The 26,501-nt window shown below is 38.5% G+C and overlaps 2 protein-coding genes across 3 annotated transcripts; both read right to left on the bottom strand.

The window, feature by feature from the left end:
- Positions 1-617: 617 nt before the first annotated feature.
- On the bottom strand, positions 618-16,025 carry LOC129771461 (calumenin). Of its 2 annotated transcripts, none has more exons than XM_055775118.1 (4): positions 15,879-16,025; positions 1,806-2,054; positions 1,140-1,658; positions 618-1,078 (listed from the first exon to the last, which is right to left on the bottom strand). In XM_055775118.1, exons 2-4 carry the CDS (start codon positions 2,030-2,032, stop codon positions 853-855), a joined length of 972 nt encoding a protein of 323 aa, XP_055631093.1. In that variant the 5' UTR covers positions 2,033-2,054; positions 15,879-16,025; the 3' UTR covers positions 618-852. The 2 variants fall into 2 exon arrangements, with proteins under 2 accessions (XP_055631093.1, XP_055631092.1); XM_055775117.1 differs by lacking the exon at positions 15,879-16,025 and adding an exon at positions 2,518-2,827.
- Positions 15,952-24,672, bottom strand: LOC129771460 (protein MMS22-like). The gene is made up of 3 exons (XM_055775116.1): positions 22,791-24,672; positions 16,207-17,726; positions 15,952-16,143 (listed from the first exon to the last, which is right to left on the bottom strand). The coding sequence occupies exons 1-2, from the start codon at positions 24,580-24,582 to the stop codon at positions 16,231-16,233; spliced, it is 3,288 nt and encodes a 1,095-aa protein (XP_055631091.1). The 5' UTR covers positions 24,583-24,672; the 3' UTR covers positions 15,952-16,143; positions 16,207-16,230.
- Between the last annotated feature and the right edge of the window lie 1,829 nt (positions 24,673-26,501).

Below are 26,501 nucleotides of genomic sequence, written 5' to 3'. Positions count from 1 at the left end.
TCTCGAATACACTTCACGGTGGAAACGGAATGAAACGTATCCGCGATGAAAACGGTACGGTGTCGACATCTGGATACGAGATTAGTTTCCCACTAAATTTATCATTATAATATCAAATTATTTTCAGATGAAATTTTTGTATGATTTTATGGGCCTGATTCTCGAATACACTACGAATACACTTCACGGTGGAAACGGTATGAAACGCATTCGCGATGACAACGGTACGGTGTCGACATCTGGATGCGAGATTAGTTTCCCACTAAATTTATCATTATAATATCAAATTATCTTTAGATGAAATTTTTGTATGGGATTATTATACCACATGAAGAAAACAAAGTTTTCCACTCACATTGAATACTAGTTTGATACGAAGAAGATAATTTTCATTAATGATTTTTTATTTGAAAAGTGCTCATTCTGCCTGAAAACTCATCATTATCTTCGACACTTCACTAACTCGTAAAACGTAGTTCAATGGCGTGCCGTTCATTTCGTTTCCACCGTGAAGTGTATTCGAGAATCAGGCCCAGTATGTGGACACATCGAAAAAGCATATTCCTATACCCCCACTTCCCCTACCCATAACGCTTAGGAAAAAACTAATAATAATGTTTCTGTTAAAATCAGTTTTTTTATTATTACATGCAATACTAAACATGAATGGCTCAAATTTGTTAATGCGTTCACATAACTAGATCATAAATGCGAACTTAAAACGGTAATCTTATTTGTATTCTCGAGATTATTAGTATTTATGAAACACATAAAGGAAAGGAATACGTAATTAAGTTGCGTACGTTTGTCATGTCAGTCCAAATATTTATAAGCTCTAAAAATATAATCTGCCTAAAATTCGTCATGGCGTGTAAGCGCCTCTCCAAAATCGGTCGCTTGTGATCCTACAAATAGATCGTACTTCTCGATGATTTCATCTTTGGTTAACTTCTCATCGGCATCTGAGTCGGCTTCGTATATAAGGTGTCGAGCTTCCGCTTCCGCGTGGTCAAAATCGGCAGGAATGATCCAATCCCTCACTTCTTCTTGATTCATGAAACCATCCTTATTCTTGTCACTACAATAAAAGGTAATAAACATCAATTCATATACACGATTTTCACAGTGTTCAGACTTACCGGAAGTTAGCGAATGTCTCCCGTTCCTGTTTAATCCATTCTGGCTCCTCTTCGTTTTCCTCAGGAGCTTGGTACATTTCACCAATGTATTCTTCCACCGATACTTTTCCATCATTATCCTTGTCGATGTCCTCGATAGTTTCTTGCACTACGATATCCCTCATATACAAACTTTCTTCTGGGTGCAAGAACTCAGTGAACTCTGTTTTATTCAGGCGATCGTCACCATCTCGATCAGCAACACTCCACCGGCGTCGATCACGGGACAACATCGATTTGTACGAGAAATGCTCATCACCCTGCTCAAGATCCTTCGGATCCATATCGTCCAAAAAGCCATACACATTTTTCCGATAAACATCCCAGCTGATTTGATCGGTATTATTTGGATTGTGCTGTTTCCACTGACGACCCACATCATCCTCAATGTAGCGCCGCTGCGTATACTGTATCCAAGCCTTCAATTCCGCCTGGTTGACAAAATCATCTTTGTCCGCGTCGATTTTATCTACAATTATTCTACACCGCAAAAAGAAAAAAAAACAGGTCAATTACATATCGCACATAAATCTAACTAAATCTCAGACATCCGCAACGCGCGTCGCGTCTCGAGCTCAAATTATGTCATAGATGCAATTTAATGAATAACGCTGAGCGTTGTCTTACCCTAGCCTCCGTCTGCTTTCCTTTGGTTCTAGCTGATCGAACGTCTTGGCTTCCTCCCCCAGGAACGCTTCATGGTCGTACTGCTTGTTGTGCTCATCGTTCTGGAAGTGTTGTGCATGATTGAGAACGTCACGATCCAATACACGTTTTTCCTCCGGCTTAGGAATGCCCGACACGGCACAATTGAACAGTAAACAGATAGTGGACACTAGCAGCAGGAGATGCATTTTTTGTATATTTTTTTTCTAGCTGTAAGTAACGCAAAGGTTTCATAACTTGGATAAAATATAATGGTTCATGGTTCTATTCATGCTTAATTTCAAAACATATATATATTCGTTGAAACAAACATCCCTTCCTGTAATTGGAAAACCTAATCTGTTTCGTTTCTTGATAGCAGCTATTAGTTGATTCCGTATTTGGAGTGAGAAGAATGTATGTTCTAGAAATTTGAAGAAGCTGTCAATATCAGCCGTATTTTTTTCACAGACTTCATATTCTTATGTTAAAAACAACTTCAAAAAAGTATAAACTTAAAATTTATTCAGAACATCAATCATCAAATTTTTAAATCTTGCACTCTAAAAGAAAATTATCATCAAATATATATTTCAATTGCTTAGAATGTAACACTCCAGCCGTCAATGAAACATTCATAAATCGACAGAAAACTGATCCATTGACTGATAAACTCGTTCGATCTACAACGTACCCAGGTTTCTTTGGAGGCACTAATTTTGATTCACCGATCGTTCACGAAGTCGCAAATTCTGCCAAACAAAAATTGCCACGTTGCACCGTCCACGTCAGCTTCACACTACCGTTCTACACACTCAGTGACACGACTAGAATTCGCACGCATTTCAACAAACAATCCGTTCGGCGCGCAGATTAGAACTAACTGGCCGGAGGGAACTAATTTCTGTGAGTGCCAGAAAGAAAATGTAAACTAAACGATGAATTACATTTCTCCGGCATCTTTCTTCCTCGTTGTGCGTTCACTTGTTTCAAATTGTTTATCCCGACGCTCTGGTTTATATGCAGCAGCATCATAGCGCACGCATCTGTTACCGCCGCAATGGTATGAGATGAAGATAAGGAAGAGAGTGACAAATCTCAGTCACTCAGCATCATCGGGAAAAGCTCCACATTCGAGTGATGCCTACATATGGTGTTTGTGTTAATAATATCAATGCATCAGCGCAGTATGTGGCATATGGGAAACGCATGTCGACACAATTCAGGAGCACTGGACATAAGAAACACATTTGGAACAAACTGGGAAAATGCCCAAACGGGAACGTTGTACACACAACTTTTGTTGAAGTCGATTTCTTTTAACGAACATTATCATTTGAAAGATGTAAAACTACTATTGCTGAGCTTCTATTCTCTTATTTTTTCTGGTTGTCTGTAGAAACGGCGGATTTCTTTCACATGAGTCTAGAATCTTCCATCCAATTTGGGCGTGCTTGATGAGCTCCTCTGGACCGGTTGCAGTCGTACCATGTGACCAAACTACTCGTATAGTTAAGTTAAGAATGTGTTGCAACAACGATTTCGTGCTGAATTCATAATATTGAATTGAAAACATCCATAATAGCCGTTCGGAAATGCGAGAAGTGAAAAACGATCAAGAATGTCTTGACCCCTCTGAAGTCTCTATATCTGCGATGGCAATAACCAGTGTCAATCTATGAATGTGAATTGTTGGAAAATCGGTCCGACCATTCTCTCTATTCAGTAACAACTATCGTAAGTCGCGTAAGTCACGCAAACGATATCTGAATACCCGAACATTCAACAGTAAAAGCAGTCTCAGAATCGTCGAATCGCAATACAACGTACTTTTAAAGTCCATCCAAACGAACTGGAGTGAATGGTATCCCTTCGTCCCTTTCGAAATATTCGGCAAGTTCACATACTTCCCCGATTCCTTGTTCATAACGGGTTCACAAAGGTTTTTTGAGATATTGAGTTCAAATTTATTCTGGTTGTAGTTCAACTCTTACATTTTAAACATGAAATTCGAATTCGGACATATGACCACCACGGGCCCGTTTACAGCGATCAATTCGTTGGACCCAATTTTCCACTAACTCGGCCACACATTTCGACCGAAATGTTGCGATTTCGCGTTGGAGCTATCGGCGGCCAATCGACAAATCCATTTCACGAAATAACACGTTCACCGAACTTACTTTTCAATAAATCCATTGTAACGTGCGCTGTGTGGCAAGTGGCACCGTCTTCTTGAAACCACATATCATTGATGTTAAGATCTTCCAATTCTGATTCGCCAGAGCCCAATCGAAGAAATCTCGGCGCTTCATATGGCCAAGTTGCTTTAGTTCTTGAGTGAATTTGATCTTGTAAGGATGTAGCTCAAGATAATTTCGCAAAATACGCCACAATGAGGTTTGAGAGATGTCTAATTTTTGAGAACGACTGCAATTTATTGAATTGGCTCATTTTGGATGGGATCACTTGCGACTGCGATATTTTCGTTACTTATTGCGAGGCGGTTGAACCACAACAACTCTCCACTCAGCGAGAGAGTTGTTATATTATCAGCTCACAACCAAGCGCACCAACATCTGATCCCAAACCACGTTGTTCTCTGGCCCTTTTATCTATCGTAAAAATGCACAATTACATAAATTGTTAGTAGTAAGACCTACACGATAAAGACGTGAATTGAGCCCGAATTGATTGAACTTGGGGCATAATAGAGTAAAAACACCTTCAAGATCATCCCTCCATTGATTCTGCCAACTCATAAATGCCTGTTTGTCCGAAAAATGGAGATGGTTTTATATTATCCAGCACGTAGCGTAAACGGCACGTACCGACACGGGCAGACAAATACATGATGTATTCATATTATCAGGCACAGCAACTTCTCTGTACGGACCGGCAGCGCAGACGGAGAGGAGAAATTTGTTTTCGGAGTGGGAGTGTATTTGAGTGTAAATTGAGCCAAGCGTAGCTACTGGTGATTGAACCGATGTCGTACCGAAGAGCGACGAACGCACCCATACCACGAACATCGACGTTTGATTTGTATGTATGGTGCTACTCGCCTGTGTAGTTCGTGCCCGGCACCGGCTAAATATTCTTTTCGAGAATTTCTTCATGCATTTGTCTGAAACGTGCTGTGTATGCCCAGAGCAGTTCCGCTATATATACGCATACACATTTGAAACACACGCAATAATATTTGTCTTGCATGAAACGCGCCGTGCCGGTTACGCTACGTGCCTGATAATATAATATTACCTTAACTCTTGATACGCATCAAATCACATTGTGAGCTAACGCCGAAATGCAGGCGAAAAGATTGCTCGTTGCGTCAGAGAGGAAAGCGAGTGGTTAGCGCAATCGAAAAACCATGACGGGTCTATGGTACTAGGTGAGGCCGTTTCGTCACTAAGTTGGTTAGGGGAGCGGTATATGAAAACAGCACGGAAGAAAGTAGAAGGAGAATTATTTGCTTGTATCGTGAAAGAGACAGACTGATCACGAGCGAGCTTCGGCAATAGCGTATTGTGTTTTGTTTACAAACAAAACACAGTAGACTTCCAAGATGGCTGAAGAGTGTATATGAGTGTATACCTTAGTATATACTTCTAGGCGCCTTGCGAAAAACCATACCCATTTTAATCGTTACATTAGTTACTTTTCTACTAGGGGAAATGGGGGTAAGACGGACATGTTAAGTAGAACTTCGATTGTATCTTTGGAAACTCATGTTTTCCAAAACTTAAAAGCAGTTTCTTACAGTTCAATATAGGGTAAGTGTACCAATTATGGAGGACATATGTCACCAACTTGCAGAAATTGGCGAATAAATACTCTATTCTAGTTCAAAAGAATACAAAAGTATACTTTTTCTAGCCGTTTGAACTCTATTTTTGAAGATTCTCACTGATATTTCGATGATTAATTGACTAAATTGTATAAAAAACATGTTTGAAAATGCCACTTCCATGTACCCATTATGGTAATAGTGTTCCTGGAGTTTCGTCATAAGTGTACCCAATATGGTAATAGTCGGTGTCACATGGAAAAAGTGTTAATAGGATTCAAATAATACTTCAATAATAATTTTTAAATAAAACTATGCCTCTAAATTTCATTCCTAGTATGCAATATTATGTTGTTGATTCTACACTCGACAAAAATTGTAGGAACGAAGCGCGAAGTCGAAGTTTTTAAGTGATTTTGGGAACGCTTTAACTTTGTAAAAAACCAACGCATGAAGATGAGATATACATCATATTAGCTTCATTTAAAGCTTCAAGTCTGAGATGTAGATAACAATACTGAAAAAAAAATCATTTTTTTATGTTTTTTTAAAGATTTTGTAGATGACCACAGTGTTTTATTAACCAAGTCAATAGTAAATCCAATTAACCTTATCAATCAGCATTCATTTGATTCCAAGAACGCTGCTGTAGTTCATTTTACTACAGGAAAAAGTTTTGGTTCAATAACGCGATTTTTCCCAAATCAGAGACAGTTTTGAAAATTCCAATATATTCTGTTCAAGACTCATTATTTATTATTCATTATTCGGCAATGTTTGCCTAATTTTTGCTTTTGCTTTAATCGATTCTCTTAATTGACTTTCTCTTACGATAACCATGGCTTTCCAGACAGATATTGTGCCACATATTTACAATATGCAAAGAACATCAACCAATTACTTGTATTCAAAATGAAAAACAGGAAGTGGGTTATATCTGAGGTATAACCGCAAGGGTGACGTAGGACTATTGTTGATGTAGTGATCATTTGTTTTTAGTTGCGTCTGAATCAATTCTGAATGAATGAATAAATGAATATTTGGGGGACTTCGAAAACGAGAGCGTTACGTTGGAGGCACAATATTCAACAAAAGAATCAATCACACAAAAGTTGTATAATACATAATACATTGGTTGTATTGCGATATGATTTGTATTCCATTTCCAACAGACAAAATATCTGTTGCATCAAATCAGTCTGCATAATTTATGCGTTCGCTCATCCTTTCTCACAACACCCATTTCTCGTTAGAGAAATTGTTGAGTAAACATCGTTTGCCAGTGCGCGTAGAGCGGGAATTCCTTCTTAAGATTCGTTGCACCTCCAATAAAGTTGATCGCACTTGATTGAAAACTCACAAAACCAAATGTATTTGGTCGCAGTATTATATGGGTAGAAAACATCAAAATAAACTCTTTCGCTTGAATGTTTTTTTCAATTCCCAGGGTAACTGGCCGATTATTTTTCAGCAACGATGACATCTTTCCGGAATCTTCTCGATGCTGCATGGTAACCAAACGAAAATAGTTCCGCGCGTGTATGTGTGGTGGCTGCTCCAATGTCTCAAGCGGAACCATTTGTGGCATCATTCTCCTCCTGATGGATTCCCTTCTGGCCTAAGGTGCACAAACAGGCTCTTGGTGACACCGTTCATCAGTGCTTTCATGATAAACGAAGTTAGCTTCACCACAACAGCGACAACATGCTCCAATCGCTGTTCAATTATAACTGAGTGGATCTCTTTTTTTTTTACAACTTAAATGCATTTTTATTCAGATGTTTTGCAATTTGAATACATATTTTACAGTTCAAGTGACACAGTCTGGGCTTTACATCTTTGGTTCAGCTTTTGGATTTAAAATCATACTGTTGAGCAAAAGTTCCTTATTTTTAATTTGACAGTTGTTCACCATTTTAATGGTATTGTTTGAAATCTGAGTGGATTTCCGAGCGGCGCTCGCTTATATACCGATTGGTGATTTCAATAGCCTGTTTTGGAAGCAATTTTAAGGCTATTGAAACAAGTTTTTGGATGAAAAAGTAACAGGTATATAACGCGTAGACATTTTATCTTTCGAATGAAGTATTTATCATACCATTTCGTTCGGTTGTTTAGTTGATTTTACACCCCGGTATAGAAATGAAAGACGTAGTCATACGTCAAACATTAAAAACCTTCAGGATGATAATCTGAGAGAGGGCACACTTAATTAACTACAAATCAAAAAAAAATTATCGAGCATTACAAGTTCCGGTTATGATTTATCTTCTGTTAATGAGAAATTATTGTTTTTTTTTAATATCCGGTATCCGGCACATTGACCGGATAGGCAGGATACCGAATATCCGTTTCATCTCTAGATTATGCTTTTGTTAGTGCTTCCCGGTTGGCCTGCCGCTCGTTGCCTGGCCACTCTGCTAGCTGACAGAAGAAACACAAAGGCGTGAGGGTTGTGATGCAGTTTTCGCTTCTCTTCAGGAACTGAACAAAGTATATTAACACAATCACCTAAGACTTAATTTTCAACAGAGTGGATCAAACAAATATGCTCCAGTCGGACACGCATAGTTTCACTACACTACTGAGCGTTTAAAAACGCCCTATAATATGCAATTGCACTGCGTGAAAACGTGAGGTACAACCATAACAACATAACAACGTACAACCATAATAAGAACATAACGTGGCTCTGCTTTCCAGCTTTGCAGCGATTACGTACAACCATAATAGGAATAAGGCAGCTTTCGATATTGCGATAATTGGCAAGTAGATGTAAAATTGTACCAATTATGGTAATATAAAAATAAATGTTTATTTCGATAAAATAGTAGAATTGGGTCGATTACAACATCAAGAAGGTTGTAATGTATGCGTCTTCATTGTGTTTGCATCAAAACAGCCACTTCACAGAATAAAAATCTCATTATTTTTCGACAAAGAACAAAGAAGAGATTCCTGAATTTAAAAATAATATCAGAGCCTTCAAAAATAAGATATGCCACCGAAAAGTAGAACATTTTTCTCGATGCGGGTATAATGGACATGTAGGGGAGGGAATATGGACATGTTAATAATATACGAAGCGTGGAAGTTTATCGCTTGCGAGAGGAATAATTTTACTCTCTCAGTGCTCTCAGTGTTTGTGTGTCCAGTAACTGAAATAGAACCAAAAGAGAAATCAATATAAAAAAAAGTTGAATATTCTTCTCTTTACTTTTACACCAGAGCCAACATTTGGCTGCTAGATATGAGCCAAGTCACCCTCCCGACTATTGACCCATTAAGCAGAGTTGGTCAACGCCCATGGCACGCACATCCGCCAAACATAGACTGGTCAATCAAAAATGCTGTTAAGGCTGGGGAAGCCAGCAGCATTGTTACGGCCTGTTATAATAACCACCTCCATAACAAGTATCACACCCACCACCGAATCTTCACAGATGGGTCTTTTGATGGCAACCTAACAGGGTTCGGAGTTTTTGCTAATAACACGGAGCTAAAATTCCAACTGCCTTCCATATGTTCGGTATACTCCGCCGAAATTGCCGCTCTCCTTGTCGCGACATCACTCTGTGATAACGACAGTAAAGTGGTGATCTTCTCTGATTCCTATAGTGCATTACGGGCACTACAAAGTGGCGATAGTAAACACCCTTGGATACAAAACATTGAGGAAAAAATTACAGGGAAGGACATCACTTTCTGCTGGGTCCCAGGGCACTGCGGAATCCAGGGTAATGAACAGGCTGATCGTCTCGCCAAGGAAGGTAGGCTCTCCGAACTATGGACCACCTCCACCATCAGATGGGTCCGTCAATCCCTCAGATTGAGCTGGGAGAACAGTTGGTATTCCGCGACCTCTTCTTAAGAGGGATCAAGAATACTACCCTTCCCTGGAAGCATAGTATTCTCCGATCTACTCAAGTATGTCTGACATGTTTACGTATCGGGCATACATTTTTAACACACAAATTCATCATGCGTGGATTGGAACCAACACTATGTGAGTCGTGCAATGTAAGACTCACGGTGGAACACATATTAATCATATGCCCTAAATTTAATGCTTCAAGAATAAAGTTTCAGGTTGCAGACACCATAGGGACAGCACTATCGGACGACGCCGTCGAGGAAAAAAGGACCATCGATTTCCTAAAGGATACAGGTTTATTTGACCAGATCTAATGTCTAATTACTACATTTACTATACTGATAAAATTTTGTTTGGCTTCTCTTCTACTTTCAGCAAAAGATGAGCAGGTTTTTACGCCCCTTTTAGAAGCGAGCTCCTCAAGCACACTAAAAGGGTTTTTTCCCTGCTCCAATTGTTTGGTTGTGTGTGTAGGGTGCGGCGGTACGACATACATCCATGGCGGTTACTAGGTCGAGCGAGAATAATGAATTTTGCAGTAGTTTTCTTAGTTTTCTTTTTTCTTTTTCTTAGTTTTCTTTTTCCCGCCCTCAAGGGCAAGAGACGAATGAACTCTCAGAGTTTAAAGCCTCTTTAATTCAAAACCTTACCTTACCTTCTCTATACTTTCCATCATGCATTTGGATGTGATTATGGATGTTACTGTCCATTTCAACCCCACCAGTGCAATTATTTCAATAATTTAAATTTCTTCTTCCACTTCTTGAATCGCGTTAACGTTCCCTGTGGAACTTTTCCCGTCTCAACGTATGCATTAACTAGAGTCTTTTATTAATACTTATTTGAGATTTGTTAAGCCAAATAACACGCCTTGAATGTATTCCGAGGGGCAAGCTCTAGAATACGCGTGACCACAGTGCAAGTCGAAGGAAATTTCTCTGACGAAAAATCCCCCGGCCAGAACGGGAATCGAACCCGAACACCCGGCATGATAATGTGAGACGCTAACCACTCGGCCACGGGTGCACTCTAATAATTTAAATTTAACACTTACGAATGAATTTACTTTTCCGTACATACCTAATATCACTTCTCTGAATATCGTCACAAATCAAAATATAACCATTAGTGAATTCAATTTTGCATTAAACCACTCGGAATGCTTAATGTCGAAGCCGCAAAAATTACATCCACACGCGGAATCATGTTTGATTTTCGGTTTTTGTCTCCCTATTCCACTTTTGATCAGTATTCATTTTTATAGGATGGCTTAAATATTATAGAATATCATGAAGAATGGGTTCCCATCAACAGAAATTTGAAATTCATAATGCAACTTTACAAATCAACCACCTGTCCATTGTACCCCCACTGTCCGTCTTACCCGCGGTTCGCCTATATTTTCTGTTCGTATTTCAAATTGCTGTATAAATTTCTTGTCTAATGGTATTTAACACAACATACGAGGGTCGTTCAAAAAATAAGCTTCAGTGCCTCAGAAATCGCGGAAAAATAAAGTTAGGACAAAAACAAGGTGATTTTCGTGATCTACGTTTTATTTTCTCTTTTTCTACATAATCGCCGTAACGTTCGAGACATTTTTCATAGTGGCACGAGTTTTTCTATTTCGAGCGCGAAGTGCGTTGCGTCCAACTTTTTGGAGTACGATGTAACTGCGTCACGAATTTTTTCAGTGTTACCGAATCGTTGAACGCCGAACGCCTATTTCATCACCGGGAATAAGTGATAGTCGCTAGGGGCGAGGTCTGGGGAGTAAGGAGAATGCTCGAACGCAGTCCATTTGAATTTTTTTCAATTGCTCTTGAGTTACGCGAGCAGAATGTGGCCGCGCATTATCGTGGATGAGGAACACTCCTTTCGTCAATAAACCTGGCCTTTTGTTCTTAATCACGGTTCTTAATCGGTCCAAAACTTCACAAAAGTACTGTGATGAAATAGGCGTTCGGCGGTCAACGATTCGATAACACTGAAAAAAATCGTGACGCAGTTACGAATAGAAAAACTCGTGCCACGCTATGAAAAATGGCTCGAACGTTACGGCGATTATGAAGAAAAGTAGAAAATAAAACGTAGATTACGAAAATCACCTTGTTTTTGTCCTAACTTTATTTTTCCGCGATTTCTGAGGCACTGAAACTTATTTTTTGAACGACCCTCGTATGTCGCAATAACGATTTTGAGCAATATGCGTTTGAAACCTCTTAAAGAATCGTTACATTTTTCGTTCCCTATAAATCCCGGGACTTTACAGCCCATAAAGTATAAGCTGGCGCCCGCTTGGAAATCCATTTCATTGTAATTGTGAAGTGACTGGAAGATTATCTCGCTCACTCGCCTAGGCATTATGCTCTTCTCTACCAATCTAACTTCTATTCTGCCGTCAGCCGAACGGAAGTATCTGAACAAAGCATCGATGATAATACAGATTGCGTGCAAATGGTACCGTTGGCTATGGATTCGATAGCGGAGAATACGAAATGTTGGATATGGGGTAGAGAATATTTCACCATATCAAAGAAACCGCATTGTTTGGTGAAAGCAGCAGTTTCATTATCGAATTTTTACTAATCCTTCCATATATACTTATTCATCCACACACTAACAAAAAAAAACTTTCTCCAATCTTTCAAAATATTCTCTCATTCATTTATTGAGAATTATACCCGCATGCATTTTTGCCCTCCGGAATGTGTTCTCCTAACACGGACACATATTTTGGAAGTCCTCGGTAAATGGATACAATGACTTACTCACAACGAAGAATGTAAAATATCGCAATGCATGAAATGACCTAAATAGAGATTTATTCAAACCATTACATACAATGTAAATATATCGAATTAGAAAATTGTTTTATCCAATCGCTAGTTTAATCAATAATTAATTCAATTAAAACTAACTAGGCCAACGGTAGTCCTACGTCAAATTGAAACAAATAAACCATTACATACAATGTAAATATGTCGAATTAGAAAATTGTTTTATCCAATCGCTGGTTTAATCAATAATTAATGCAATTAAAACTAACTAAGCCAACGATAGTCCTACGTCAACCTTGCGGTTATATCATAGGTATAACCAGGGTTGCCAATAATATTGTTAACAAAACTGGAAGATTCTTCTTAAAAAAAGTGGAAGAGAACTGAATCCTGTAAAACCGTTTTATTTAAGATCGGCTTCGATTTATCCAAAATGATTAATTTTACCCAATTCAATGCTTGAGAAATAGAATTTCCTTCCAAGCCTCGTGTAATATTTATATGTAGCTCATAAAATAGGGTAATATACCATATGATATGATATGAATAATGCATCATTCTAGCAGATCAAAATGAAGTTTTCCGCCACTCGAACATCACTGTGAAAAAGTATTTGAGAATCTTTTTTTTTAAATTTTGTAATATAAGAAAATATGATTTCATTTAGGCAAAACTTGAAAAACCTCGTATTTTTTGCTCTATGAGTATAAAATCGCTAATAGAAGATCATCGCAAAACTGATCGCCAATGTGATTATTTAAGACGCATGGGGACACGGTTTCTGCTTGTAGATCACTGCTTCGAACCTTCGAACCTCAATCCTCTATTCTTTTTGTTCTAACGCGTATTTTGATATTTCTGTAATGTTTTTTTATCATCTTCATTGCTGTTTTTTCGCACTCACGAAGAAATGTTAAATGCAAAAAATTATAGTTCACTAAAAAATAGTTTTTCATTAAAAAGAAACGTACATTTTTTTCATTCATTAATGCCAGGTCGAACTGACATTTTGGCACTTCTCTAAACTTAATTATAATTCAATTTCACTTCTCGTCAAATGCTAAGTTTTTATGATTCTGAACGGTAGAATTATATTATTTGAACTTTTTTCTTTAATTAAAACAACTAACTAAATTCGAATTACACAAATTACAACATTTATTTCATTCGAGTTCATTCAAAAGATAGAAAAACAGGATCAATGCATAATACTTTGGATACGAATGCACCAACCTCGGTGTAAAGTATCCCAAATAAACAACAACAATGCATAATACTTGAATAAACATATTTCGCCTGTTGTGCTTCATTTTTCTCATTTTCCACAGTTTTTCCTGTATCAACGATTTTATGAAAAACGCTTCAAATCGTGGCAGTTAGATATAACTATTGAAACCGGCAACAAATTTTGATATTTGGAATGAACGTTTGACGTATTACGTTTACGTTAACATTTCACCTTATTACGTGACCTTACGTTTTCAGATATAACCCAACCATAGTTTTTTTTTTGTAAAAGCTTAATCGCATTATTGGAGGATGAAGTTTTTTTAGTGCCATCTATGAACTCTGAAAGTCTCGTAAATGAGGTTCAAAATGAATTTTTGAATGATCTTTTGTTATATTTTTTTCCATTTTTTTTGCTAGTTTTGCTCCTATTTAGGTGTAGCTATGCATCAAATTGTTCAAAAGTTATGTTTACTATGATATTTTTGATGAAAAAAGCACTGTGAAATTCACGGTGGTTCCAAAGAACGCAAACTCAAGTTCTGATGGCGTTCTCGAAAACCGGCAAGCCAATCTTCTCCGGCCAATTTGGATGTTTTGTCGAAAGAGTGATCCAAATTTTTTCACTTTGCGAACCTAGGGTATGTTCGGGATGTCGTGTGTTGTCAACCCATCAAATAACTTCTGCATATTAAGGCTGTGACTCACGAGTTACTCCTCCTGTTGTTAAGAAAACACAGTTTTAAAACGGCCTGACTTCTGCACATATTTGGCCAATGTTCTTCTGGGCAAACTATATTCCTCCGCAGCTCGTCTCCATGATTTACAGAATGTACGGCAACAACCATAGTTTCCATCTGCCACTAGTTTCGGAACGAAATCCGTTCATATTTACAAACCATGACCACGACAAACACAACCACGATTACACTATTTGCGTTTGACAGATCGAATTCGTGGTTACGACTATGGCATTTTTACCCCGGTAATAATGGCTCCTTTTGCCCCGGAAGTTGAGAGATAACAATTTTTTTTATTGAAATAATTGCGTACGATTTAAATTAGTTCATACAGTAAGTTGAAGAAAAATGATTATTCTATTTGTATTTATGGGTGAAGTCATGCAAACATATAGAAACTGAGAGTATTTCGTTAATTTGCGCCTGTGCGTTCTTATATAGATTGCAGTTGCAAGAAGCTCAGTTAGTATTTATCTGTTTTCCAATAAAAAAATATTTAAGGCTCTGACTTATAATATGTGAGATATATGCAGTATCTGTATAAAACAAAGTTTTGTAGTTAAATAATTGTAAAAGATGGAAATAGGCAAAATAATCAGATGGACACTCTTGCCCGGTATGGCACTCTTGCCCCGGGTTTCTCGGTTGGAAGTCTGTATCAAGTATTCTAAAGATAGTGGGCATTGATTAATGATGGGCATGTGAATAGAATCGATTTGGTTGTCAAAAAGAATCCAATAGAAATGTCAAAAGTGATCCAATAATCAGGAAGGGAAAAAGTGTTACTTTTCTTATAATAAACTTTTCTTATTATTATACATAGAGAAAGTATTTTTAAGAAACGAAAAAATAATCGAATTAAATAAAAGGAATGAACAACAATTTTTCATCGGTTAATGCTAGCGTTTGAAATCATGAAAACACAACTGACATTTCGGTAGATTCTGAAATTTCATTATTATTGATTTCTAAACCTCTCTAAACATAATTGAAATTCAATTTACTGCTCGCCAATTATGAGGTTTTTATTATTCTGAACACTAGAATTATATTATTTGAACTTTTTTCTTTCATTTAAAAAACTAAAAAAATGCGTTTTTACGAATCCACCTGAAAGTGTGGGAGCCCCTTTGATAGCTTTGTGTGGGTTTCAAAGCTTTTCAATCATTCAAATCGTTGGATGGGATAACCTAGGTGTCTGAAATGCTTATCAGAAGATAAATATTACGTTAAATAAATAGAATTGCATAAAAAACATCTTTAATTTGCTATAAGTTATATCTAAAATTTCACTTTGGTCAATTATAACGAAATACGGCAACAGATCTTCTGAACATTCAATACCTTCAGGTTCCCTTTATAGTGCACCCGTTGTCCCCAATCAAAGTGAGGCAAGTACTAGTACAGTAATACTAGAGCCCTACTCATCACATGATGTCCGGAAATGGGTTTAGGTAACGTGTGGGAATAATTAAATCTGGTTCGGTAGGTTGTTTGTTCATTTAATCGAACACCAGAACATGAGTAGAACGTGTCGATTTGTGTATTTATAGTATATTAGCGACAAGCCGGCTCGAAACAAGTAGTCAAAACAGCACAATCAGCAAGGCTCTCTTGAATCAAAATAGTAACTAAATCACTCACCTCTACAATCTTCTGACCGGCTTACTCTCTGTATGAGATCCTAAATCGTATCACCACTTCAAAAAAATTATCATTTGAAATATATATGATCTATATTTTATTTAACAAAACATCAGAATTTAAATGCCAGCTAGAGTAACTGGAATATGTTAGGAACGATGCTGCAATTTTTATTGTTTGCGTTTGCTATCCACTGTCATCCGTCGTTATTTCATCTGAGAAATCTCCATGTATTCATATCACAGCGACTGCGCACCAGCGCTACCTGCATGTGAGTGCGGGAAAACTTAAAATTTATAATTACAGTGAGTGCTGAATGTATTCGAACCTTATTTTCTATAAATGAACAGTTTCATTTATTCTGCCTATTCAAACTAGCTTCCACCGCTCCTTCTAGCTGCATCAGCAAACGTCGCAAGTGTTTGTCTTCTCCTACTCCTCGCAATCTTTCTGTTTCCGACAAATCCTCGCGTATCGTTGGTATAATTGATTTGATGAACGTTGGATTTTTGTCGGCTAGCTTGTACATGAAACGGAAATACTGAGCCGTTTCCATTGGTAGATGTTTCCTGGTGAATCCGGCTAGGCAAGACTTGAGCTCCAAATTGACAAGATTGGAATTATTGCGGGAGCATTCGAGCATTTTCATCACTATATCATTCGCAATAGCTTTGCTTGCACTTGATTCCGGAGCCATCAAGGCGTGATCCATTATAACAGATGCCATCAACCGAATAAATAATGCGATTTTTCCGTTATCTTCGGTTCTATGAAGAGTACTTAGCAAATGTAACAGAATGGTCATGCCGGTATCAGAATTTACTTTCGGGCAGGATGCTCGTAGCTCAACAAACCAAAATAAGAATCTGTTAAACGCAAATGCGACAAAAGCTTCGTTTTGCGATGAGAAAAACGTAATGAACGGTCTTACAGCATCCTTTATGTCCTTGTGTTTCATGAATTGAATAGCCCATTTGACCATCATATTTGATGCATGATCACTGATCAAAGGATCGTTGGTATAATTCATCGAACCCAACGCTTCCATTATCTTGTGCCAAACTCTTACCATAGCTAAAATCATTTCATTTGGGACATTCCTATCCGCGAGTACGGCAAGAGGTAAGAAGTATTGATGAAACGCTATGTGGTACAGACATGTCGGGTTAGTCTTTATGTAAACAATTGGACCGCATTCTTTCAGAGCTAACGCGAGCACTGCCATAATTTTTTTCAGCATAGCTACATTGGGGGTTGTTACCCATCTGTCGAAATGCTGGAACAACGCATGTATCCTAATGGCCATTTCCTGCTGGGCACGAATATCAATTGCTTCGTATTCCTTGCACTTCTTGCCGACGAATTTGAAAAATAATCCAATCGGTTCCTCATCTCCGTCACACAGATCATATTCCGGCACCTCACATAGAGATCGAAATTCGCCCATCCGACAGACGAATTGCGAGAAATCTCGCATCTCTGAATCTCGTCCAACCAATAGTGAAAATTTTAACCAAATTCGCAGCAGCAGCTTTTCCTCAATTTCACCTATCCGATCGCTAGCAACTATCAACTTGACAAAATGCAGACGCAGTTGCACGTTTGCGTTGGTATTATCCACGAAAAAGTTGAACAGCGTTAGAAAGTTGGGTGCATATGACTGGCCTGTGGAATACAGCGTAAAACGAACGGCCAGTTCTGCGATGAGAAGCGTTGTGGCTGTATCTTTAGCGAACGCATCCTTGATGTAGGGAAGCACATGGGTGTACATTGGCCGCAGAATCCTTACGTGGGCTTTTTCGTTGAGATTCTTCTTTCGGTCAATGCTTTCCACAACCCGGCAGAGACCTGAAACGCAAAATATAGATAAGTGTGATGTGAATAAATCATTATTGGACAAGTTATTTTAGCGTACGATTCTCATTTAGGGGCTGTCCATATACCAGGTGGACAGAAAAAGTACGATTTCAGACAACCCCCCCCCCTCCTCATCCGTGGACAAAAATGGACATTTTCTATAACGCTGCCTCTGTTGTCCACGTGGACATTTCTCCATTTCTTGGAAAACATAATCGGAAAATAGTTGAATTGCATCTAAATTCATTTTTATGTTTGTTTGCATTCTTCATCCTATGTTTCTACATTATATTACATTACATTACATTATTAATGATGAATTGCGGTGTCTCCTCACTTCTTCAAATAACTTTGGGGAACAACAACTCGTATTGCTGTTTGTTTTCTTCCAAATTCCATTTACGTTGTGGTCACGTTATAAAGTATTATATTTACGTTACTGGCGAATTTAATGCCAACTCGTCTTATGGCGGGTTTACATTAGGGAGATTTATAGCTATAGACGGATTTATTCACGCAAAAATAGATGTAAACGGTGAGAATATATATGATACAGGGATATGTAAACGTTGGTGAATTTCTCACTGGTGAGAAATAACTGAAGTTGAAAGCAGTTCTGCTTAAGTTGAATAAATTCACCGAAAAAATGAATATATTCATTATATAAGTTCGCGCTAGTGTAAACGGTTAATGCGATTTCTATAAATCTCATCATTATTCTTCACATGAATATATCACTAGTCTAAACCACCCACCGTTAGGAGTTGGCAGCACCATCTCAGATAGCAGCGAAACGTTGTGGTTGTAAACACATGGGTCTTTTAAGTAACGTTGCATACTTGAAATATTCAAAAAAGAATTAGACTACTTTTTTGAAAGGGCCAAACAATTTTTCTTGATTTTTTTACAAAAATTTATGACTCAATAACAAAAATTCAGGAATTTTTTTGAAAAAAATTTCGCTGGAAAAAAAATTATTTGAATTTTTTTTTTTCAAAAACGTATTTTTTTAAATTGTCAAGAAAAATTATATATATTATTTCCAAGAAGTTGTCCATACATCGGAAGATGAGCACTTTTACACGAAAAAAGTTTTTCTAACAACATTTTTTTCATGTTTTCTTTGAAAAACTTACAACTAATCCAAATTTTGTTTAAAGCCAAGATAGCAATATATTTGACAAAGTTTTAGATCTTATTGGAATATGAACTTTTGTCAAAGACGTCAACATGTTTGTATGGAGACCCCTGAAAAAATAATGTTTTACTCGTTACATTTTTGTGTGTTTTTTAATAATTCTCGCGTTTGACATGTTTTTGAATAGAAAAAATAGCAGAGCATGTATATCGCGATAATCTCTATATACATATAAAAATGTTCTGTTCGTTTGTGTACGCGTCAAAAACTCGAAAAGTACGGAACAGATTGAGCTCAAAGTTGTATACAATATACAATCCACTTCAAGGAGTGTTGTTACGGCATAAAAAATTGGAAAATTGAAAGAAAAATAATTTAATATATGACCAGAGTGCGTTTCTGAAATTGAGCTTCTAATGTAATGAATATGTGTTCTATGTGATGGAAACATCTTTTTCCCACGTGTTTGGTATAATCATGAACTGAAATTGAGTTTCGAAGTGATTAAAAAGTTATCGATTGTGTACGCATCAAAAACTCGAAAAAAACGGAACCGATTGAGCTCAAACTATGATACAATATACAAAACAACAAAACACATCTAGGATTGTTGTTACAACATAAAAAATGAAAAATTCAACTCAACCATGCAACCACAATGTGCCACAGCAAAGCGTGGCAGGGCACAGCTAGTTTATACATAAAAATGTTACGAACTAAACATTAATAGTACTTTTTCGAAAAAACATGAAAAAGTGCTGAAAACTCTGGCAGATTGGGGCGTTGACGGGAAATTACTGCACTTCATCAAGAACTTCGCCACACGCCGAACCTTTGAGGTCAAAATTGGTAACATCAGTTCCCGAGCTTTCCACGAGGAAACAGGAGTACCTCAAGGTTCTGTTCTTGCCGTCACCCTCTTTCTCGTCGCCATGAATAGCCTGTTCCATGTCCTGTCTGGGGGAGTCTTCGTGTTTGTCTACACGGACGACATTCTTCTGATGGCAGTGGGTGACACCCATAGGATTCCACGCATCAGGATACAGGCAGCTACCAATGCCATCGGCCGGTGGGCGGCCGAGAGAGGATTTAGACTTTCAGCGCAGAAGAGCGGCCATATGGTGATTTGCAGCGATAGACATCAGGGTCCCAACTCCAGGGTCCAGCTATACAAAAACAACATTCCCCGCCGAAAAACGCTAAAGATCCTTGGAGTATTTGTTGACCACAAACTTAACTTCCTCCGCCATTTCGAGGAAGTTAAGAAGAGCTGTGCCACCCGGTTGAACCTTCTGAAAACCATTTACAAACCGCACCGGAGCAACAACAGAAATATTCGGCTACGGGTGGCTAAAGCCATCATCAGCAGCCGCCTCACCTATGGCCTTGAACTGACGTGTTTGGCTGGAGACAAGCTCCCAAAATCTCTGGCACCGATCTACAACAAAGCACTACGGACTGTCTCCGGTCTCCTGCCATCAACACCAGCTGCCTCTGTCTGCGCCGAAATTGGAGAACCTCCTTTCGATCTGATCATAGACTCGGCGATCGTAGCCAGGACTGCCAGTTTCTTGTCGAAAACCAGCGGTAGAGGGGAGACCCACCTGACCGCCCTTAGCAACACGATCCTGCAGCGGGTGGCGCACGCCAACCTCCCCCCAGTGGCAAAACAATCCTGGTTTGGTGCGAACGACTGGAGGTTCCCAACTGTTCTCGTCGAGAACGGTATTAGGGACAACTTTCGAGCCAGGGTGAGCTCGATCGGTCTGCTAGAATATTTCAAGGACATCATAGCAGAAAAATACCGTCTCTACGAGATCAGATACTCGGACGGCTCAAAAGGACCATCGGGAGTTGGATTTGGGGTAAGCGATAATAATAATAGTCTGATTTCCAGCAAGAAACTCGCGGACATCTGCCAGGTCTTCTCGGCCGAAGTGGCCGGCATCTTCGAGGCAACTACAACTTCATCTTCCAAGCCGTTGTTGGTCGTCTCCGACTCGGCAAGCGCCATTGATGCCATCGGTGCGACCAGGTCCAAACATCCATGGGTACAGGCCATCAGGAAGAACATATTGCCCGACACTGTGCTCATGTGGGTCCCCGGACACAACGGCATCGCAGGGAATGAAGCGGCCGACCAGTTTGCCGGAATCGGTCACACCAGACCGTTCTTCACTCGGGATGTGTCGCTTGACGATGTGAAGTTGTGGATCACCAACTCTTTCCGCACCTTTTGGACCGAAAGGTGGTTTGCAGAGAGGGGGCAGTTCCTCAGAAAAGTCAAGGGCACGATTGTCAGGTTTGACGATGTTAAAGGAATGAGAGAACAACGAATCCTGTCCAGATTGAGGACCGGTCACTGCTCGGTCTCACACGGATTCAATAGAGGACCCTTCCATCTACTCTGCGACCTCTGCCAAATCCACAACTCCGTCGAGCACTTCTTGTGTGGTTGCCCGAAATTCGATGATCTACGAAACCTGCATGGAATCAGCGGGAGTGTAAGGGACATCTTGAAGGACGATCCAGCAAGAGTAGCAGCGCTTGTCTGCTACCTAAAAGATGCCGAACTATTTTTTAAGATCTAGCGTCTGAACAATGGATCAGTCAAGAAGATCCTTGTTCCTTCCCCTCCACGATGAAGGGGAATAAGAACACGCCGGCATCTTCAACGGCACGGCTTCCTCTCCACTGGCCTGAAGCCATGGTCCGAGGACATCCATGCCATCTGGTCCAACAAGCAAACAGCAAGTTCTTTGTTAAGTCATGTCTCGCAAAAGGATTTATATGTGTTAAATTTTTACGTCCAATTTTTATGTGATAATTTTATGTGCAATCTGTTCCCAACGAAACCTTGCGGCAATGCCGTCGATAAAGAGGCGAACCAGCCCAGGAGGCTGAAAACCTCTCAAATAAAAAAAAAAAAAAAAAAAAAAAAAATGAAAAAGTCGTTGTTGATTTTTTTTTGTTTTCATCAAAAAATATCAAGCAAATTTTTGAAAAAAAAATTCATTGAAAAAAAATATTTTGAAAAATAACATTTTTCGAAAAAATGTTTTCTTAAATTCTGAAAAAAATCGATGTGAAAACCACTTCTATTCAGAAACATGTCAAACGCGAGAATGTACACACAAAAACGTAACGAGTAAAACATTATTTTTTCAAGGGTCTCCGTACCGTATTTTTCAGAAACTATAAAAGATAGTAAGTTAACGTCTTCGACAAAAGTTCATATTTTAATAAGATCTAAAACTTTGTCGATATAGTGTATATCGCTATGTTGACTTTAAAGAAAATTGGGATTAGTTGTAATTTTTTCAAAGAAAACATGAAAAGATTGTTGTTAGAAAAACTTTTTTCCCTTTCATAAGAGACTTGTGACTTATGTCCATTTTGAAAGAGAGTACACTCTGTCCAACTTCTATAAGACCAGATGATGATCTTGCTGCTTTGTGTCATTGTAAACAAACAATGATTCAATTTATATTCTAGTGTGTATGTTAGGGTGCCAATGAAAATGATCATCTCCAATTTCAATCAATTCTAATTTCAAAAAGTTATTTAGAATTCTAATTTCAAAAAGTTACCTCATGAAAAATGTTCACCACGTCGAAAAAACACCCTATGCCAAATATCTGCTGTTATCTCGAAAAAAAAATTTGTCAAAAAAAAATGGTTTTTTTCCTGCGTTTAAACTGTAATGTTCACAGTGCAAGTCAGCAGATGTCGATGATTTTCAACACCATAGCTTTCCTTAAGTAAGGTATTTGGTTCTCGTTGGTGGAAATCCGAAAAATGACACCTTGTACTCAAAGTATGGAAAGTATTTTGCTAACGAGAGGATAAATGTTATCTAGTCATTTTACTTTCCGACCATAAACCATACAAGAGACTACAATGAATCTAATACTTACATTCCAATAGCGCATCACGCTCGCTCGCAGAGCAAACTTTCAGGTACGGCTCTAACCAGTCCCCTAGGAATGTTTCGTCTCCTTCATCCAATGAGCCCTTCGCCACAGCTTGGTCGTACACAAGACGCATTCCTTCGGCCAACACATTCAGCGCGGGTTGTAACCGCTCACCGTAAACCCGTAGAGCTTCGTTCACGTTTTGCAAGAAGATCCGCAAGTGGCTCGATTTGTCGAAACCCTTCTCTTTGAACACAATTATAAGTGCCATATTTGCCAAAACGATGGTCGTTATGCGTTGAATCGCGGAACTCACTGTTACCGTCTGGTTCGAGCAGTCATATTTAATCTGGAACAATTGTTTCGCTAGACGCGGATAGTCGTCTTGGTAAGTTGTCGCTTCCATCATGGTCATCATGAGAAGTGAGAAATTATAAATTGCTTGCTCAGTCATTTGTTCCAACTTAGGTGGGGTGATTCTGAAAATTGTGCGATTAAACAGAATCTGAACCTTAGTTTTTTGGGCGTTCTTCGAATAATGGCGCAGAGTGAAGGCAAGCAAAATAATGTAACATTTGAAACTGGATGTTTGTAAACTTAGACTATCAAATGCCTCTTGACTGGCTTGATAGCGAGCCTTTTCGATGAAATCTGTTGGAGACCGACTAATGCAAGCAAGATTACTGAGGGACTCAGATGGCACATGGAACGGTGAATTAAGGCGTTTACCGAAATAGTCCCAGAGAGAAACAATCAATTCATGTTTGATTTGCCACCATTGTGTGTAAATCGGTTTGATTAAAAGCAGAACTATTCTGGTTTGTTCTTCCGATTGATCTCTCTGTATGAGCTCCTTGATTGCCTTCTCCAGCACAGTATAATCTTCAGGAGTAGCGATTACCGGTTTCTCTTTAAATGTGACCTCATCAAGTAATCGATATTGATACAATGATGCAAGTCCGTTGATTAACCATGTTTGAAAAATAATATCATTCGCTTGAATTGAAACTGCTCCAAAACGTTTTTTCTGTTTGCTAGATGCGTCTCGATTGCCTTTTTGTATCCTCTCCAGCGTATTTTGTAAATCAGTCCAAAAACTAGAAATGTTTCTATAACTAGATATTGCCATTATTCCGATCCACATTTGTTTTATGCATGGACAATAAAATTGACGCTCCGTTACTAACTCCTTTCTGTTAGTTTTGCTGTATTTCCATAATGCCAACTCAACTAGACTTGCCAACATTTCCTCATATGATTGATCGAATTTTGTCTCCGTTTGTTCGTGTTTCTGAATCTCAAAGCTTATCAGTAATCCAAGCCATCGCCAATCCAACACGGCATGAAAATACTCATAGGACACAAGGGTCATTTCTTTTACGGGGACCAGCCCGAAATCCTCTACAATATCGACCAACGGCGGCAAACAGGCCTGTGTTATTGCTAGAATCTCCTGCAATTTACATAACGGAAAATTTTTCGATTGATCTAAGATGATCCTCAAGAATCGAGTAATTTCCGTTCGCCTCCGCCGGCATTCTGAGTCCCCAAGCTCGCGCCTAACTTCTGCTACTGTTAGTTTTCCAATATTGCCCCGCGCTGCATACACTAGAGTCTGTAGTAATTCCTCGTCCAAATAGTAAAAGTCGATACCGAACAGCTGCACTGGCGAATCTTCCTTTACTGCTACAGGAAACGAATAGCACTTCACGTAATGTTCGACCTCCACCAGCTGGCGTACATCATCGCCCACAAAACACGATACTTCAATTACTGGATTTTTACATTCGAACATAACTTTAGTGTAAAAACTTAAAAACAGAAAAATAATGTAAAATGCGTGCAGGAAATATTTCGCGGCAAAATCTGCATGAATAACGGATAAACTGATGTATAACTTTGAGTGCTAATGAGAACTGTGTTGACATAAAATGAATCGGATGAACATTGCAGAAAAAAACTATCAGGGATGCCAGATGTGAAGTCATATTCCGTTTCTCCCAAGGTGTTATAGTATAGGTGGACCGCAATGTCAAAGATGCTGTTCGGCCATTGCTTGTGAAAAAACAAATTTGTTTACAAAACAAATTGTATCTTTTGGTGACTTTGGTGACAAATGCATTCGTTGGCGAAATAGCTGCTCGCGCTTTGCTGTAGCCAGGTAATTTTCTCAGGAGGCGATCTGACGTAATTGGTATTATGTTGGTACCTCTCACGCAGAGGTCACGAGTTCAACCCAGCAAACATTAAATCGTATAATTTTCCACGTGCTTAGTCTTACAAGAAATCAGAATAAATCATAATCGCATATAATATCAATCAAAGAATGTATCGTGTATATTTGAAATAGCATAAAATGTAAAAACTCGATTTTATATACCATTATCAAATTAAGTCGCAATTCGGTATAATAAACATCAATTTTATGATGTACATTGTCGTAAAATATATTTAATCCGCATCATATGCGTATATTACGCTGATGCAAGTTGTGTGTCGTATAAGCGTATAATTTAAATCCGTTCAGTACTGCAGCAAATCGCGTTGCATGCTGAAGAAAATCATGAAACAGATATTAGATCCTAATAAAGAACATATTACATCATTATAAAATGTCAATGAAATGCTGATGCACTCGAAAGTTTTAACTGCTGTTGAATTAAATTTCAGATAGCCGCGCGAGATAGCTGGTGGCTGAGAATCCAGACGACCGGAGTTCGAACCCACATCGCAGCAGTTTTCACCAAACATCAATCTGTGCCATTTTTAACTTTCATATTTCACTCCCAACACAAGTCAATCAAACAATTATTATTTCTACAAACATAAAAACTCATATATAAAAATGGCGATTCGTGAGGCTATAATAAACATTTCACGAAAATACTGCGCCATTTGTTTTTTTCTATGTCTGTAATAAATCGTTTATGAGTATGGCAAAAGTCGTATTTGGTGCTTTGACAATTCTCGCGTAACTTTTGAAAAGGTCCTATGTAACAAATGTAAACAAATCGAGTTAATGGATGCACGCTATTAGTTTTCCATCATTGAATGTATTACAAAAACAATCGTTCACGTATCTATCTTCTTCATCTTTTTGTCACCGATACAAAAAATATCCAATGTACAGATTCGAATTTTAAGCACCCGGCTGTTACTTCGGACGCCACTTTCCTCCGACGGCCGAAACGTCCGAAGTAACAAAGCAGTCAAAACAACTCGCAGTCGTACTTTGGTCGTTTTGGAATTTGTTTCTTACAGGTGTTGTTATCGATTTCAGTGCAATTCAACGAGTGATAACAATAATAATCAGTCTTTAGAACGAAATGCTGATATTTCGATTGCTGTTTATTAGTTAGTTTCAAATTTTTATAGTGCAACGTAAGATGTCCAATGTGCAAACGCGGGCAGACAAAACGTCCAATGTAACATTTTTCGCTCCGAGGCTTCAACCTTAATCTCAAATCACGGAACAATAGTTACGATTGGTTTTACGAAGTTATTCTTGACAGCTCGTGGTGAAAACAGTGATAAAGATTAATAGCTTTTAAGATAATTCGCGAAATAATGTTCGGGTCTTCAACTACGTTTTTCTCGAGTTGGCGAAAATGTTACATTGGACCTTTTCAAAAGTTACGCGAGAATTCATGAATATATTCATATTAGATCGCAATTCAATTCAACATAATCGCTATTATAGCCGGTCAAAGTTGC

This window comes from Toxorhynchites rutilus, chromosome 2 (assembly GCF_029784135.1).
Source record: "Toxorhynchites rutilus septentrionalis strain SRP chromosome 2, ASM2978413v1, whole genome shotgun sequence".
Classification (NCBI taxonomy): domain Eukaryota; kingdom Metazoa; phylum Arthropoda; class Insecta; order Diptera; family Culicidae; genus Toxorhynchites; species Toxorhynchites rutilus.
This window is presented reverse-complemented; position numbering and strand designations above follow the sequence as displayed.